Source organism: Eptatretus burgeri, chromosome 5 (assembly GCF_056783735.1).
Source record: "Eptatretus burgeri isolate ZD-2024b chromosome 5, Ebu_testis_v1, whole genome shotgun sequence".
NCBI lineage: Eukaryota > Metazoa > Chordata > Myxini > Myxiniformes > Myxinidae > Eptatretus > Eptatretus burgeri.
The window spans coordinates 68,372,862-68,390,406 of record NC_140965.1 but is presented as its reverse complement, the minus strand read 5'-3'; the positions used below and the strand labels follow the sequence as shown (position 1 = coordinate 68,390,406).

Below are 17,545 nucleotides of genomic sequence, written 5' to 3'. Positions count from 1 at the left end.
AGAAAAACGGCTATCCTGAAGAGTCGCAGCTCGCATAAATGACATGTATTCCCACTAGACAACGGGTTTGGGCCTAACTACACATGCACTTACCGAGATACCTCACCTAAGGGACCTGAATGGTGGTTTGCGAATCTGGTAACCACAACACTACCCCCTTCCCTTTTTACAGACTCGTCCCGAGTCGTCAAATTTTCGTGTGCCATCATGTGTAGTTTTCCCCTAGTACATTTTACCTACGGATCCCTGAGTGCGACATTCATGGTATTCGTGTCCCCAAAATAAATAACCTGAGGGCTGCGTAACTACCTAAACAAACTCACTCACACGGATGACTTAAATAAAATTGCCGGCGCTAAGACAGACATGCCGGGGGCGCACTCATATTTACAGTACATCTTACCTTAACTTACAAATTTTACACTAAACCATGGCCCAGGATCACTGAACTCTGCAAAAGAAAAGCAGTTAGCAGGGAGCCAGGCTGCCCACATGCAGTCTCTGGCTCAAAACAATGCAGGTGACAGGGAACGTGGCTGGCTGCTCACATGCAGTCCAAGGCCTTCCCTTTTGAACTGAACTCAGTGAACCACAACGGTGCATGGGCTGCACAACGCAGTCTCCGTGCCAGCTCAAGTGGCACACGCAATGAGCACAACGAATGGATGCATGAACGGTTTGAACTGAATGCAGTGAACGCAAACACGGTGCACGGGCCGCCACTGCAGGCCCGTGTTGTAGCTGCCAACAGGGCAGTTCTTGCAGCTTGCAAACTGTTGCCTTGGACCTGGCGCACATGGCAATGAACAGGGGGGGGGGGGGCAAAGCAAAAATTGAACGGGGCTGGTGAACATGGGCAGTGGGCATGGCATGGAAAAGGTGCAGGCAAACACAGCCCGCAGAAGAAGGCCGCTGCAGGCAAACACAGCCCGCAGAACCAGGCCGGCACAGGCCTCGAAGAAAAACAGCCAGCAGATGAACTGGCCGGCACAGGCCTTGCAGCACGCAGCTGCCGATGAAGTTGGCCGGCCTCCGCCTTGAAGCAAAACACGGCCAGCCGATGAAGTTGGCCAGCCTTTGCCGTTCAATGGAGGTTGGTGGAGGGAGTGCGGTGGTGCTGGCCACTTGGAAGGCGGGCTCGGACCTACCTACCTGTCTCCCTCCCAACCTATCGCCTTTGCCTGTCACTGTACATACCCACTCCCTTAATTTGTCAAACCCCAATTTAGCCCCAACTTATTTTTTTGTTGTTTTTATTTTTACTTCCCCACTATAAATCGTCCCCTAACCCCCTTTATCGTCCTTGTTCGGCTAACCTATCCTGTCACCTAGCCTACTCCCAACCCCTACGTTCCCTTCCCGGAGGGGAACAAGGGAGAGCTAATGTCCTGTGTCGAGGCCCAACTCAAGCCTCAGAATGGCCTCCCCAGAGTTCGGCGATCTAACCCAAAGTGGGTCCAGCGGCCCACAACGAGAGCGAGGGGATGGATGGTGCGGAGGGGTACATCTCCTAATCTACCCTAACCATTTAACTGTTAAACTACCCCGGGGCTTTCAACAAGCGCCTCTCGCTTAAACTATTGGTTCTAACAACCCAGATTCCCGTCGCCTGTGTTGGTGTCCTTACAATTTCGGGCCTCGCCCCCCAATTTTCTCTCCGTGCCCTCACACGGTCTCCTGGCTGGGACACGTGGCTCCCTTTGGCAGGCACGACCCTCTGCCGAATCTCCCGCTATGGCACCCCCGGGCACTACACTGCCTCCGAGCCTACCAGCTCCCTAACACCGGGGAGTGCCCCCCATGGCACCTCCCCTGAAACGCACACGTGGCAGGCCGGCCTCCCGGGCCCCTTTCCGAGGGTCACCCGTGCCCACAACACTGCCCACGTGGCTAATGGCGCCCCGGGCCCCCACACCAAGCAGGTGCACCCGTGCCCACTACGCTATCCCGGCCCCCCATGGGCCCATGGCCTACCGCGGCCGACTAGCCTGGTGCCCGGGGTACCCACTCAGCGATACTCACCTTTCGCAGCCACGCTCCCAAGCCCGTCAACAGGGCTCCTGCACCCCTCCAAATGGGTCTCGAGCCTACTTTCCCACCAACAGCAAAACGACCTCCATTTTTCAATTTGACTAACCCAACTAACTCAATCTACACTGACCCCGGGGTCCCTTGGGCGGGAGTCACTCCTCCCCCCAATCACTCATCGCACCATGCATTCCCCATTCACTCCATTCACACAGACTCGCTGGCCTCACTCACTCACCAAGCACATGCTTCCAATTCACTCACCAACAACTCTTCAACACACACACACCACTGAACTCTGCCATCCTTCTAACTGCACCCCCTAACTAACTCGTGCTCCCACGTCGTCCCTTAAACTACAGCACGTTCCTTTTAACACTACGTAGCTAAGCTACGTCCCCTCTACACATTCACAAGTCTGTCCATGTCCTCAAATAATTCCATTAATCAATTTCCCAGGGGGGGGAATTTCCTCCCTTCCTACTGGGCTCGTGAACTCGTCGCAAGACTCTGAGAGCCCTGCGCCTCTGCGGGAGCGGCTGTTCCAGCACCGACTCCTCCGGCAAGACATATCCATGAGGGCGTAAGGTCGCCCTTGTAAGGTCTGAGGCGGTCCGCGTGGACGATCCGGGGGAGGGCTCGTGGTCCCATTTTAATTTTTAGGACCACGTCACTGACTTGCGCCAGGACGACCCCCGGGCCCTGCCAAGGTGAGGTGAGCTTCGGGCATCTGCCCTTCCTTCGCCGGGGGTTAAAGAACCAAATCTTTGCCCCCGGTGGGTATTTGCTCACCTGGCTCCGGTGGTCGTACCTGCGCTTCATTTTTATGCCCGCCTGTTGGAGCTGGTGTCGTGCGAAGGCGTGGACCTTCTCCAAGCCCTCCTCCAACCGACGGGCATAGCCCTCCCCCGGGGGCCTATCAAGCCGCTCAGGCGTCGGACCGCACAATAAATCGACGGGGCTTCTCAGCTCCCGTCCATACATCAACAGCACCGGACTACATGCGGTAGACCCGTGCTGGGACGCGCGATAGGCCATCAGGAGGTACGGAAGGTGTTCGTCCCAGTCCTCCTGGTTAGTGGCGGTGAAGAGGGCCAACTGTTGGACCAGGGTCCTGTTGAACCTCTCCACCATGCCATCAGACTGTGGTCTCAGGGGCGTTGTCCGTGTTTTCGAATTTCCAGGAGCCTGCACACCTCTTTTAGTAATTCACTCTCAAAATTTCGTCCCTGGTCCGTGTGCAGCTCCTGCGGAATCCCATACCGGCATGTAAATCCTTCTACGAAGGCCTTGGCCACAACCCCTGCTTCCTGGCTGGGAAGGGCAAAGGCTTCTGGCCATTTGGTGAAATAGTCCATAATTACGAGGACGTACTTATTACCCTGGCGAGTGGGGGGCAGTGGTCCCAAAATGTCCATGGCCACTCGCTCCAGGGGAGCCCCAACCTGATGTAGTTGGAGTGGGGCCCTCATCCTCTGTGGCGGTCCCTTTTTTGCAGTACAGGCGTCGCATGCTCGACACCAGTCCTGTACATCGCGCCCCATGTTAACCCAATAGAACCGCCGGCGGGCCCGAGATTTTGTTTTGGTCCTGCCCAAATGGCCGCCGGCGCGGGTACCGTGCACCTGTTTCAAAATTTGGGTCTTAAACCCATCAGGGACTATCACCAGCCAAGAAGTTTGTTCAGAAGGAATCTCCACCCACTTGCGATACAAGATGTTGTCCCTCATTTCTAGGGTCCTCCACTGAGCCCAGTATGCCTTTGTTCGCGCCCCGAATGGGGCGATTTCCTCCCCACTGGGCCTCCTGTTTTCCTGGACCCATTTGTACACTGGCCCTAGCACGGGGTCTTCCCGCTGGGCCGTGCTCCATGCCAATCCACCAAATTCCTCTCCCGCGGTTAGTGGCAAAGTTGGGCCTACCATCCGGGCCGCACGGACTGGGAGTTTCGGGGAGGCGTCTGCCAATTGGTCCCTCTCCTCATGTCTCGTACAATATTTGCAGTTTTCCCTCAGACAGGGGCGTCGAGAGAGCGCATCGGCATTCCCATGAGCCTTACCGGCTCTATGGACCACACTGAAATCGTACTGCTGCAATTTTTCCAACCACCTTGCAATTTGGCCCTCCGGTTCCTTGAACCGTAAGAGCCATTGCAAGGAGGAATGGTCAGTTCGAACCAAAAATTTCCTCCCGTACAAGTACGGGTGGAAATGGCCCACGGCAGACAGCATAGCCAATAGTTCCTTGCGAGTTACGCAATAATTTCGTTCGGGCCTACTCATGGCCCGACTGTAATACGCGATCACTCTTTCCACGCCCCCTGTGTCTGGGACAAGACTGCTCCCAATCCTTCCTGGCTTGCATCCGTGTCCAGGGTATACATCCCGTCATCGGTGGGGTACGCTAAAACAGGTGCGGATGTCAAACACCCCTTTAATTTGAGGAAGGCCTCCTGGCACTCCTCCGTCCAATTAAATCTCAACCCCTTCTCCGTCAACCGGTGAAGGGGCCTGGCTATCTCCGCAAAGTTTGCCACGAAACGCCGGTAGTAGGAGCAAAGTCCCAAAAAGCCCCGTACCTGTTTGACAGTTGTAGGTACGGGCCACTCCTCTACCGCTGTAATTTTTCTGGGGTCGGTCTTCACCCCCTCGCGGCCTATCACGTGTCCGAGATAGGCCACCTCTGTCGCGAACAAAGTGCATTTCTCTGGGCTCAATTTCAGCCCTGCCTGCCTGAGGTGCCCAAACACCTGGTCCAAATTGGCTATCTCCTGGGTAAATGTTTTAGCGTGTACCAGGACGTCATCCAGATACACCAGGCATGACTGCCACGGCATGCCGCCTAGTACACGCTCCATCAGTCTCTCAAAGGTGGCGGGGGCGTTACACAAACCGAACGGCATCACAGTGAACTGATACAGTCCCTTCCCTGTGGAAAATGCCGTTTTCTCCTTCCCCGTCTTATCCATCTCCACCTGCCAATACCCACTCTTGAGGTCCAAAGTTGAGAACCATTTAGAGCCTGCAACGGCGTCGAGGGTATCGTCAATTCTAGGCAGGGGATAGGAGTCTTTGAGTGTCACGTTGTTCAGCTGGCGATAGTCCACACAGAAACGCGTGGTCCCATCCTTCTTTTTAACCAGCACAACTGGTGACATCCAAGGACTTCCCGAGGGCTCGATGACACCTGCATTGAGCATCTTTTCAACCTGTTCATCAGCCTCCTCTCTTTTGCTCCATGGGAGCCTTCGAGCAGGCTGACGGACAGGCCGGGCCCCATTGGTGTGGATCTGATGTTGCACCAGGCCCGTACGTCCAATATCCTCGGGTGACAAGGAGAAGATCCCGATGTGTCGGTCGACCAGCTTGTATAAGGCCTCCCGCTGGGCATCCTCCAAATCTACACTACTCCGATTTACCATCTCACAAATGGGACCGGGCCAATTCCTAATCGAGTCTGGAGACTCCTTCTGGGGCTGGTCCGGCTGGACGTTATCGTCCCTCAGCTCTGCGACCTCTTTTACTGGGATGCAATCTGCCACCTTCGTGCCCTTCCTGATAGTGCGTGGTTCTGTGCTAACATTTATCACCCGTACGGGCACTACTGGCCCGTCGGTACTAACCAGGGTGCGGCCCACGACTAAGCCCGGGGTTGACGGCCCTGCCGGTAGTTCCGCTAGGCCGCAGGGGCCCTGCCACGTTGGGGGTGCTCGCCACCGGGCCGGGACCACCGCCTCGGCACCCGGGGGAATGACCACGGAGTCAGGAGCCTCCAGCTCCACCCTCTCGTCCGTGCTCACGCCTCCTAACGGCAACTCCTCACCACCCAACTGCATGACCCCCCGGCCCAAGTCGATCTTACAACCACCGGCCGTCAGCACATCCAACCCTATTAGACATGGGTCGTACACCTCTGCCACCCAAACCTCTATCTTGGTTTTCACAGTGCCCAATTTAAACGACACGAAACCACGTCCTATGATAGGGGCCGTTGCCCCGGTAGCTAGCTGCAAACTATGGTTTTGCAGACGGTGGATCTCATCCCAACCGTTTACACTCGAATCAAGGACCACAGGGCTGATGATCGTGGCGCTTGCTCCTGTGTCCACCACGGCGTCTACCCCTACGCCGGCAATCTTGCACCGAATTGTTAAGCTACCTTTGCCAATTTGGCCACAACTGATGACCTGTCGCAGTTCTGAGGGCTCTTCTCCGTCTGAGTCTGCCGAACACGGCCCTACATGTTCGGCACTTCTTAGTTTCCCGGGGACTGGTGGGGGGGGATGGTTGGGCCTGGCTATCCCTATTGACCCGGGGCGGAGTTGGTGGTCTAGGGGGCCGTGGCTCTTCTCTTCGCGGGGGCCTTTCCCTGCGCGGGGCGTTGCACCTCCGCTGCAGGTGGTCCCCTGCGCCACAATTATAACAACTCTTCTGGTAAGGTGTTTGCCTCCAGTACGCCGAATTATACCCCCCCTCCATTCCGGGTGGGGTACCCCCGATGGCCCATCTCCCGCCCTTCCCGGGCCCGACCGCCTCTCCACAGGTCTCCCGAACCGGCGGTCGAACATGCCCTGCACCATCCTTTCCACTCGCGCTTGGTCGCCCAGGGTTGCCCCGGCTCCCAGCGCACTGTCGTGCACGGGGTCCACCTGTCGGACTGCCACCGCATGGCGCCCAGCCCCTCCCAATGGCGTTCTGGCTGCCTCCCAGCAGGCAGCAGTATCAGCCGCCTTCTGGAGGTTGTCCGGGCGCCATACGGTGAGCAATGCTCCAACATCGGTGCCCCCTATTGCTCGAAGGAAATGGTCCAGGGCAATCTCCTCCCGGTACTCCGGCGGCATGTTGGTGTGCGCGATCCCCACCAAGCGGCGAATGTCATGTGCCAATTCTCCCAGTGATTCCTGGGGACGTCGTTTGCGCCCGTTGAGCTGAGCTTTAACAAGCTCGCTCTGCTGGTCCATGCCAAATCGGTTTTTTAGGGCCGAATGGAGATCCTCCAGGGTCGCCCCCTCACTGGGTACCGTGGTCAGGACTTCCAAAGCCATGCCACGCAGGGCCGCTGTGAGTTGTGCCACACCCTGCACCTCGTTCCAGCCATTGCCTCTGGCAACACACTGGAACTGGGCCATATATGCCCTCAAGTCCGTCTTGCCATCGTACGGGGGTAGCGGCACCCTCGGTTCTTTCGAGGTCTCCTCCCGTTCCCTAGGGACTCCGGGAGGAGTGTACCTCCCCAGTCCCAACGGTGCCTCACTCCCGCAGGGTCCGAGCCATTTGCCCGGGGGCTCCACCACCCTTGTCTGCGTCTGTCCGTGCCCCGCGTTGTCCCGCTTATTCTCCCAAGCCATTGGACTCACACTCTGCACACCCCCTGGAACAGTCATTCCGGGTACCCCCATTAGGCCAAAAGACCCCGCGGTCTCTACCCTCCCCAAGCTTGGCATGCTCACCCCCGCATCGGGCAAGCCTCCTCCTCCGCCCTGTGACACCGGCCCCACCTGGGCACGATCCGCCTCGAGGGAGTATATCCTCTCCCCCTGTTCCCGAAGGAGGCCACCCTGCTTCTCACACCGGGCCTCCACCCTATCCGTCAGTCTCTTCTCCATTTCCTCCATTTTCCCCTTTATTACCCCATTTATTTCCTCCCCTATCGTTCCTAACGACAGTTCCCCGACTTTTTCTCTTATTTGCTCCACCTCCCCTTGTACCTGTGTCACCATCTTATTTGTCTTGGATATTTCCTCCCTCGTTGTCCTAAACTGCTCTTCTGTCTCGCCCCGGGTGTTTCCTATCTGCTCCCCCAGTTCCTCTGTCTTTTCTCCGGCTTTCCGCTCCATTTCATTAATTACCTCCTCATGTCTCTTTCTACATTCCTCCGCCACCTTCTTTAATCCTTTCTGTGTCTCCGCTTTTACCTCCTTTCGCAGGTTTTCAACTTTGTCTGTCATTTCCCGATGTCTTTTCTCACAGTCCTCCTTCACGGCTCCCAATCCCTCCTTTATTTTCCCTTGTTCTCTTTTTAATTCCTCTATCGCCGTCGTGTTCCTCCCGATTTCCTCCTTTATTTGGTCTTGTCCCTGTTTTACTTCTCCCAATCCTTTTCCTACTTTGTCTATTTTTCCCACCACCGTCTTTATTTCGTTTACCCTCTCTTGTTTACTTTCTTCCATTGCGACTCCCACTCCTTTTACTTTCTCTTTTAACCCGGTCACCTCCGCTCGTATCGTGTCGACTTCCTTTTTCATTTCGTTTTTTAGTTCTTCCAAGCTTCCTTTCAGGCTCATTCCCATGTTCTGCGTCTCACCCCGTAGCTCTTTCATTTCTTCCTTCATGTTTGCTTCCATTCCGTTTATTTTTGTATCCATCTTTTCGTTTATTTGTTGTGTATTCGCATCCATCTTCGTTGTCATTGCCGCCAGCATGGCGCATAGCTGGGCTATGTCGGGTGCGCTTGAGTGAGCCGTTTCGGCAGGGGTTGGGGAAGGGTCTTGGTGGAGAGGGGGGGGGAGGTGTCATACACCGCGGCCGCTGCCGCACCCACCTCGGGCCCTGGGTTCAGTTGGGCGAGTCCGTGTTCCTGCACAATCAACATTTCCTGCACGGGGATTCCATCCTGGACCATGGACTCTACATTATTACACATATACATTTCTAATACCCCCGGCTCCCGCTCGCCTTGAGACGCCATCTTGCTTCTCGTGAAGGGTTAATTTAACTCGCTCGTAATTTGGAGGGAATCGGGGGTCGCTTCTCTCACCCCTGGACCGATTCCCGTGAATTTAATTGGAGACAGGAGAGCCCGTTTTCCTTTCTCCGATACCAGTGCCGCGAGGAGGGCGATGAATTTGTATCCCACTCCTGACACCAGTGTTGCGGATTCGCGCCCGCCGGCGTGCGACGGCCACGTAACTCGAATCGCGGCACGTCGCCCACCGGACGGACAATCCAGTCGTGACCCTCTCGGACTAACGCCGGGAACCAGTCACGGGTGGACCTTTCGGTCTCACCGCGATCGAGCCAATCAGCCCCCGCGTGGGATAGGGTTGCTCGCCAAATTCGACCTACCTAAGTACCCACGCGGAGGGTAGACCGGGCGATCGCACCTCGCCGCAGGTCGACTTCGGACACGGGCCACTTAAGCGACCCGTTCCGTACTATCAGAATAACCGAGCGGTGTTATCGTCGACCTCGACGGTTCGATTAATTATCGGGCGTACTCAGCCCACTACCAACCCTTTACGTGAAGCAAGATGAGGGTTCAATGGGGGAAAAGACGAAGCGAAGCGGGAGAACAGTTCAACAATAAAGCACATTTATTCGCGGCACACGGGAAGCACACAAATACAATTCCACCAAAAGCACACAAAAAAAAGAAAACACAATTCCATTTACACAAAAAGCAAATATAAAAGCGAAGACAATGCAGAGCTAATACCGACTACCGAGCACACGGCAACACTTATACAATTCTACTTCACAGACGGCGCCGACAACACATACCAAAAACCAAGGAAAAGAAATACCCTCAAGAATGAGGCAGGCCTGAGGCCGAGACCGGGTCGGGCCTACCCGTCTGGTGATGAGACGCGGAGCGGCGATGGCCCCGCAACCCCTGGGCCTCGTGGACGGTGTCTGGTAGGGGGTGGGAACGGGGCCCCCTTGGTCGCACTATCTCAGCGCGGGGGGAAACAGGAGGGGGTTGCTGATGCTCGGGGTATAGAGGATCTTTATTATCCCTGGTGTGCGTCTCCACCTCGGCCAGGTCGCGCTGCCGGCCTCCCTCGGGCGTGCAGCTCCCGGCACCGACGCGAGCACCCCCCCGTCCGACTCTCTTCAGCTTCTCCAGCCACTGCAGGCTTCGGGCTCCAGACTTCCACACTCGTCCCCTCCGTTCCGACTCCTTCTCGTTCTCGTTCTCCTTACTGACGAACACCGTCCTTTTATCCCCCCGTAACTTCGCCTTTGACCCCCTCCCTTTGACCTTTCACCTCGCTCCCCATTGGCCCGAGAAAAAGTGGGTGTGAAGGCTTTTTGATCCACAAATTTGCATATATCGATCGTTCTGGAGGCGGGGCCAAATCGCCCCTCGCTCACCGATTGGACGGCAAAAAGTGGGCGTGTGTCGTTTTTGATCCGTTTTTGAAGCACAAAATCCGTGATTTTGTACACGCTGTTCGACGCGCGCTCTGCACGAATCCAACACCGGTACCCACAGCGGGGCAAGAACGGTGGCGATGCTACGGTTGCGAGGTGTGACGTGAAGGTCGTGGCGGTTGTGGTGAAGCGGCGTTGTGGTTGGTGGTTGATGTTGTGGTTGGATCATGGCGGTTGGTCCAAAATAAAGATAGTAAAAGAAAAACGGCTATCCTGAAGAGTCGCAGCTCGCATAAATGACATGTATTCCCACTAGACAACGGGTTTGGGCCTAACTACACATGCACTTACCGAGATACCTCACCTAAGGGACCTGAATGGTGGTTTGCGAATCTGGTAACCACAACAGTATTATACAATCAATAAGTGAGTTCAAGTACACAGTGTTCACTAACCTGACTTTGGCTTTCAATTTCCTCTTCAATGCAGCAACAGCAGCACTTGTTTCTTCCCCTCAGGCCCAGTTGAAAATGAAAGTATATGATACTTCAAAGCAATTGATGGTCGTTCCCTGTGTTCCCTGTCATGGCTAGGTTAGAATGATTGTATATAATACATTACAAATGCTGATTTTTCGAATCTATATGCCATACGTAAATGTACATTATTGCTCATATCTCAGAAACTATTGGAGTGCCCATTACAAAACTTATGTGGAAGCTTCTTGACATCATAAGGTACCTCTGGGATGAATTTGAGGAAATTTGAAGGATACATTTTTTGGGGATTCACGATTGAAGTTTATATTTTGTGATAACTTTTTTGTGGTTGGAGGTAGGAAAATGTTGCCCAGACAAATTCATAGGGCATGAAAATACCTTTAAAATTACACCAAAACCAGCTCTCTAGGTGTTATACTTTTAGAGATATGGCCATTTGAATTTGTGACGTCGTGCTAATTAGTCCAAAGTTCGTTAGTCTGTATCTCACTAATTAAGAGGCTGTTAGCAAAAATATTTGAGTTCTTGCCGTTTTTCATGGGTCCCAATTGGTTCCCAAAGTTTTACAAAAATCTGAGAGATGACGGCAGATTCTTTGATGATTTGACATGGAATGACCCCATGAGAAAAAAAAAAATGACCGTTTTACAGCCATTTTTCCCTGCTGTGCAGGGGTTGGGCTTTTTCTTGAGGCAATGTTTTATGGCCGGATGCCCTTCCTGACGCCAACCCTGGTCGCCTCTTACGACACACAGGGATATGGTACACCTATTCTTACCGGGGCATACACCGGGACCAGTACACTGGTACTCATTTCGCCGACCTCGGAAGGATGACAGGCTGAGTCAACCCCCTGGTGTTAATTCAACAGCAAACGGGGCTTGAACTCAGGACCCTGGGATCCCAAGCCACCACTCTAACCACTAAGCCAACACCAGGCTTAATGACCCCATGAGAGATACGGCAAAAAACTATACATAGCATGATATCTGAAAAAGTTGTGGACAGGTTCGGTATGTGACGAGGACGAATTTATTTGATTTTAGTGAAGATCCGAATCCAGATAAGAGAATGTTTTAAATTTTAAAGTGACTCGTCACCATTGAGAGATGAGGCCAAAAACTATACATAGCATGATATTTAAATTTTTTCTTGGTCCTGATATGTTCTACTGCATCAGATATTGCGTAGCGGAGGTATGCACTCTACCGATTGCCCTTCTAGTTTTCTGTATTGTTGTAAGAAGTGTGTATGTGATCATTCCTGTGACTTATTTTGCTTGATTAACTATCAACTTGAAGTGAAACGAAAGCCAATTAAAAACACGCACAACTCGGATTCACCAGGTCCTATCGTTATATAATTCTTTTTATTTTGTATTCCTTTTGTGAAGAAGATGTACCATAGTATCACAGTAAATGCAACCCCAGTGAATCTCCCAGCAATTTGGTGAGGCAGCAATGTCTTGTCCACAACCGTCTGGAGCGCACATCGATGTGTACACTGCAATGCTCGTGTTTTTTGTTTGTTTTTTTTACTGGTAAGTGTTCCATCAAACCCATTTGATGTGACCGTCTAAATGAACACAGACTACGGGGAAGGGTGACATTAACATTTACATTTGCATGTTTTCTTTGTGCCAGAGTTGCGGATTATGCTGCTGTGTGGAAGTGACCTTCTGGAATCATTTAGTATCCCCGGTCTCTGGAAGGATGAAGATGTAAGTACGAATCAAAGAGGAGGGAGGAACGAGGAGGGCTTGTTGTGAGATGATTTGGAGCAGGGGAGGAGGGCATATACACAGCTCTTTATAATAAGAGATTTTTGTAAGAGTAGGGAAACTTCGACAATGTTTAATTTCTCCATTTGCATTTACATATTGTTGTGGGCCGGGGGTCGGGTGAGAAGACCACCACTGGGGGGGGGGGGGTATGTTCTGAGTATGAGTATGTTCTGCAGCATTTGTCTGTCTGTCACATAATTTTTGGCCACAGTTTTCAACCAATCGTTCTGAATTTTTTTTGTGTGTAGAGTTGACCGGCCAAGGACAACAATGCTTAATTTTGGTGAAGATCAAAATCTGGATCCAGTTCTGAAAATTTTTTAAGTGATTCTTCACTATTGATAGAATTGGGCCAAAACAATATGTCGCACAATATCTCAAAAGGTTATAGATGGGTTTGGAAGAAACTTTGTGGACAGGATGGGTGTGTGACAAGGACAAATCGATTCAATTTTGGTGAAGATCCAAATCCGGATCCAGATACGAGAATTATTTAATTTTAAGTGATTCTTCAGTTGTTTTTTCGTCTGCATAGAACTTTAGTGTTTTTTTCTCCGCAAGTGCTTGTCAGATTGAGACAATTTTCACCATAGGAGCAACTACTCATGTAGAATGTTTTGTTGATAATTGTGACGTCATAGGTCACGTGATGCGGCAGCCATGTCGGAAAAATGGAAAAACTTTGGCCCTCTATCTCTGAAACTGCACCAAGGAAAAAAAAATAATGAAACTTGGCACATTGCAAGCACTCCTCATGGGGAATGTGATTTTTTTTATGATGTCATAGGTGCCTTTGTTATGACGTCATAATTGCATATGTAGAATGCTACATCTAAGCAGTATGAAAGATTTTGAGGATCATCTCGAGATAAAATGGTCCACAGAAAAAAAAAAATGATGACGTCATCGGTCATGTGATTTGGCAGCCATATCGTTAAAAAGAAAAAGAAAAAAACCCTTCAAAAATCTCTCTGAAGTGGTTCAACAGATCAAGGCGAAACTTTACATGTATGACTGCCTATCCATGAGGAATTTAAGGTTCATACATATGACATCATCGGTCACATGGTTTGGCAGCCATATTGGATTTACCCTAAAACAAATCTCCAGAACGGCTGGACAGATCGAGGGGAAACTTCACACAAACGTTCCGCAAGCCATGGGTGTACAAGTTTGTTAAGAAATAATTGATATGTCACATGGTTTGTCAGCCATAATTGAAGAAAATTATTTAATAATGTTTTCTCCTGAACCACTCAATAAATAAACATGAAACTTCACAATTATGATAGTAGTGATGTGGAATACGTGTCTTAAATTTCAACTTGATGGGATGCATGGTCTGCCAGGCAGAATATATATATATATATATATATATATATATATATATATATATATATATATATATATATATATATATATATATATATATATTTATTTATTTGAGTTTTTTTTTTTTGATATATATATATATTTTTTTTTTTAATAAGGCTCACTTGGCTGTGCCTGGATGGGTTTGAGGGTAGAGGAGTAGCAGCTGAAATGTGAATCCTTTCCAGGTTCCTCCTGATGACCCCATCTTTGCTCTTTGCTTGTTTGGGTTCCTTCTGATTAGTCCAATGCAGGACTGTACCTATTGGGTCTTCCATTTGATTTGAATTGAATTTATTTTAATCCCATTCTAAATTCAATTGAATAATCATAAACATCATGGGGTTGGGTCCGGTGTCCGATCAGAGCGGGTTTTGCCTCAAAGCGAGATGTCTTGGTACCCGGTCATCACTGCCAGCAGTTATAAAGTGACAGTTCTATTTATGTCTCTTATTAATTACGTAACATACCAGTACACAAACGGCACACAAAACTACACAACACCACACAAAATACACCACACAAAACTGCACAAACACCACACAAAACAAGTCCTGGCGAGGGTTTGCAATCTCTGATTGCTCTTTTTCTTGTTTTATTTTTTTGTATTTGCTGGCACGTTGCATATACGATTTGGTAGTAGCATCCTCCTCAAAGTGCGTTTTTTTCTTGACACTTTAACTGCTTCAAAGTTGAATATCTTGGCAACCAATAAAGATATAGAGGCATGTAATCTACAAAAATAAAGGGTTTTTGAAAGCTGCACAAACAGAATTGACTTCATTGTTGATCAAATTAACTTATACATCACAAAGATCTACAAGAATAAAAGGATTGTGGTATTTTTGCCTGAATGTAAATCCCAAAATTTGAAAGTGTCACTTGATAGCCTTCAAGAGTTCAAATTTGATGGCTCCTACAAAAGGGTCAATCGTAGGAGCTTGGGAAGTGCCCCACAAAATTTGGTGCTATTAGTTGGTGCCCCCTTCATTTTGCTTAGCCACCTAACTACCTTTAGTTATACACAAACCTCTGCCTTAGTTATACAGTGCACATGTAATTTGATTACCGATTATAAAATCTAGTTGTGAATTACTATTTCAATGAGAGATGCACTGTGTTCATGACAAAAAAATAAAAGTTACAATCTTATAATTCTCTTAAAGTCGACTGTTTTCATTTGCTAAAGTGTTTATCACACATCATACTATTGTTGTGCCATTGTGCCCCAACTGTAGCTATGAGTCTTCACTGCACTCCCAGTTCATACAAAACAGTGACCCCTCCCCTCCCTCCCCCATCTTCTCTCCCACACCAACGACCAGCTGCGGGTGATATTGGGAGAATTTGGCCTGGTGTGTGTCCCACGGGATGGAACAGACACTGAGCAGATCCTACGCCGTTCACGCCTCCTCTCGCAGTACAAGGTAAATCAGCCGGAGAGTCAGGCACCTGCACTCCAACCCACAGCCTTTAGTTAAGCCTCCCCCTATTGGATAGGGGATGGATTATTGCTGTTGTTGGGTTTGTTTCTGTAATTAGTGCCACCAGTTTTTAAAGGTACCCCAGAGTTTTAGAGCTCCAAAGAGAACTAAACCACCATTTAGAACTTTTTTTCTTTTCTTCCTGCACTCACAATTTCCGAGCTGTATCTCGGAGCCGGCTGGGACTTTAGGAATTAAATTTTGCATCAATAATGTGAATGGAAAGTGTGCCGGGTTGATTTTTGTGACCTTGACCACATTTAAGTCATGACCTAATTATGGACATTTTAACATTTTTCACCATAAGGCGACTACGACTCATCCAATCAGAAGGAAATTGCCCTCTCTAGATAGCCTTCACTCTAGAACAAGGTGCATTTATGCTTAATTTACCTCATATCCCTCCAGATTAAAGTTCAAGATCAAATGACGGCCTGAAAAAATAAAATGCGTGTTTTTTTTTCTTTTCTTCTTTGTTATCGCTCAATTTTGCCAAGGTGGAATCTCAGACAGTTTGGCCTTCCAAGATGTCCTTGCATCATAATAGTGGGCCTGCAAGTTGTGCACCTGATATTTAATTATTAAACTTTATCTACTTTTTTCAAATTATGACCTAATTAACAAAAAACACATTTTTGATCACAACTTGAATAATTCTCCTCCAATTTTCATGATGTTGAGTTTTATGGATAGATTGTACATGGGAACACATTTTCTTAATTTATACTCTATCCATATATGTTGAAGGTCAAGGTAATATGGTGGTCTGAAAAAGATATATGCCATCATTGGATTACAGGCCAAGGTTAAATCACAGGTGATCACCAAGGGTAAGTCGGGGAAGGCTTTACGCTTGGTCATCACTTTGTGATTGCAGATGTCCTGTTAATGGCGTACTTCTGTTCGCTTTTGGTTGAGAACAATTTTTGGAGAGAAAATGGTGAGAGTTCTACATTCTCAAAACTGGGACCATCCACAAATTAATAAAATAATAATAATAACAACAATAAGCTCCACAGTGGTTGGCAGGATGGCCTAGAGGTACGCACATTCACCTCTCGGCTGTCTCGCCTGGGTTGGATTCCCGACCCAGCTGTAAACTGTCAATCCGGTGTTTCACAGGCAGGGTGATTCATCAATGTGTGTTCCGTCCCTCAGATGGATTTTAAACAGGTGTCACATCTGCCAACATTCGTTGGTGGATGTTAAAGATCCCATGGTGTCCTTCGTGAAGAGTAGGTGAGCTATCATGGGCACCATGGCCAAATTCCTGCCCTAACTAGTCGAACGTCAGGCCTGGCCAGCCGGTTTGTGAAGACTCGAGCCAATCTTCTCCCAGCTGACACCACAAGAAAAGGTAGGTTAATAATGGCCATTAAAAGAAGAAGAACAACAACAAACTCCACAAAGATTTAATTTATTTATTGCTCATTTAGCTTCATCAGACCTGATTGTAAGGACCGACCATTGTGTAGATTATGCAGGGGCGAGTTAAAACACTAGTGCAGTTTATTACCTCTGCCAACGAAGATAGACGGAGGTTATGTTTTCACCCCTGTTTGTCTGTCTCTTTGTCTGCAAGTAGGATATCTGAAAAAAGTTATGGCCGGATTCGGACAACATTTGAAACGAAAGATTTGGACAGATTTGTTCTCGGCAATGGCTGGATTAATTGTGCTCTTGCTGGGATATATTACACGTCATGTTTTATTGCCTAATGTGTATTGGTCATATGTTTGGGTTAGTATTATGGTTAGCTTTACTTTCTCTGCACATTCTCTCCATGATCATGGTGCTCTGTGATGCCTCAGCTGGCACTTCACCACATGGGGAATGTAACGCAGTACCAGACCCATGGCCAAATGGATAAACTGACAATTGTCTGCAATGGCCTATCACTTAACGTCAGTTGGACCATATCAAGTCTATAATTGCTGTGGTGGCATCACAATGCTTGATGGTATGACTTTCCACTGGGAAAACGTTTTCAATTTTTATACCTGCATGGATAGAATCCGTTATCTTTAATTCCATTAATTTCCATGCAGGATTAATCATGAATGATGATGTTATAAAGTGTTTTGCCAAACTTGTGTCAGTCACGCACTGCTTCTGCTCTGGCCTATTCTTTCCTTCCTAGAAAAATATATTGGTGGCTGAAGATGCCTCGTTCAACCCTACGGCACACATCAGCTCCACAAAGAGCAGGTATTGGGGCCTTGTCTATCTTTCATGGACAGAGCTCAGGTCTGATGCACATTTGGGGTGAAAGCTCATATGGTAGCC

At 49.5% G+C, this 17,545-nt stretch overlaps 1 protein-coding gene across 1 annotated transcript in view; it reads left to right on the top strand.

The window, feature by feature from the left end:
* Positions 1 to 17,545, top strand: part of LOC147026639 (nicotinamide/nicotinic acid mononucleotide adenylyltransferase 2-like) — a 42,141-nt gene that overhangs the window by 20,153 nt on the left and 4,443 nt on the right. The window contains exons 8-10 of the mRNA XM_085882289.1: positions 12,265 to 12,341; positions 15,101 to 15,202; positions 17,400 to 17,467. Of these exons, the coding sequence (XP_085738415.1) occupies positions 12,265 to 12,341; positions 15,101 to 15,202; positions 17,400 to 17,467 (247 nt within the window). The remainder of the gene's footprint in view (positions 1 to 12,264; positions 12,342 to 15,100; positions 15,203 to 17,399; positions 17,468 to 17,545) is intronic.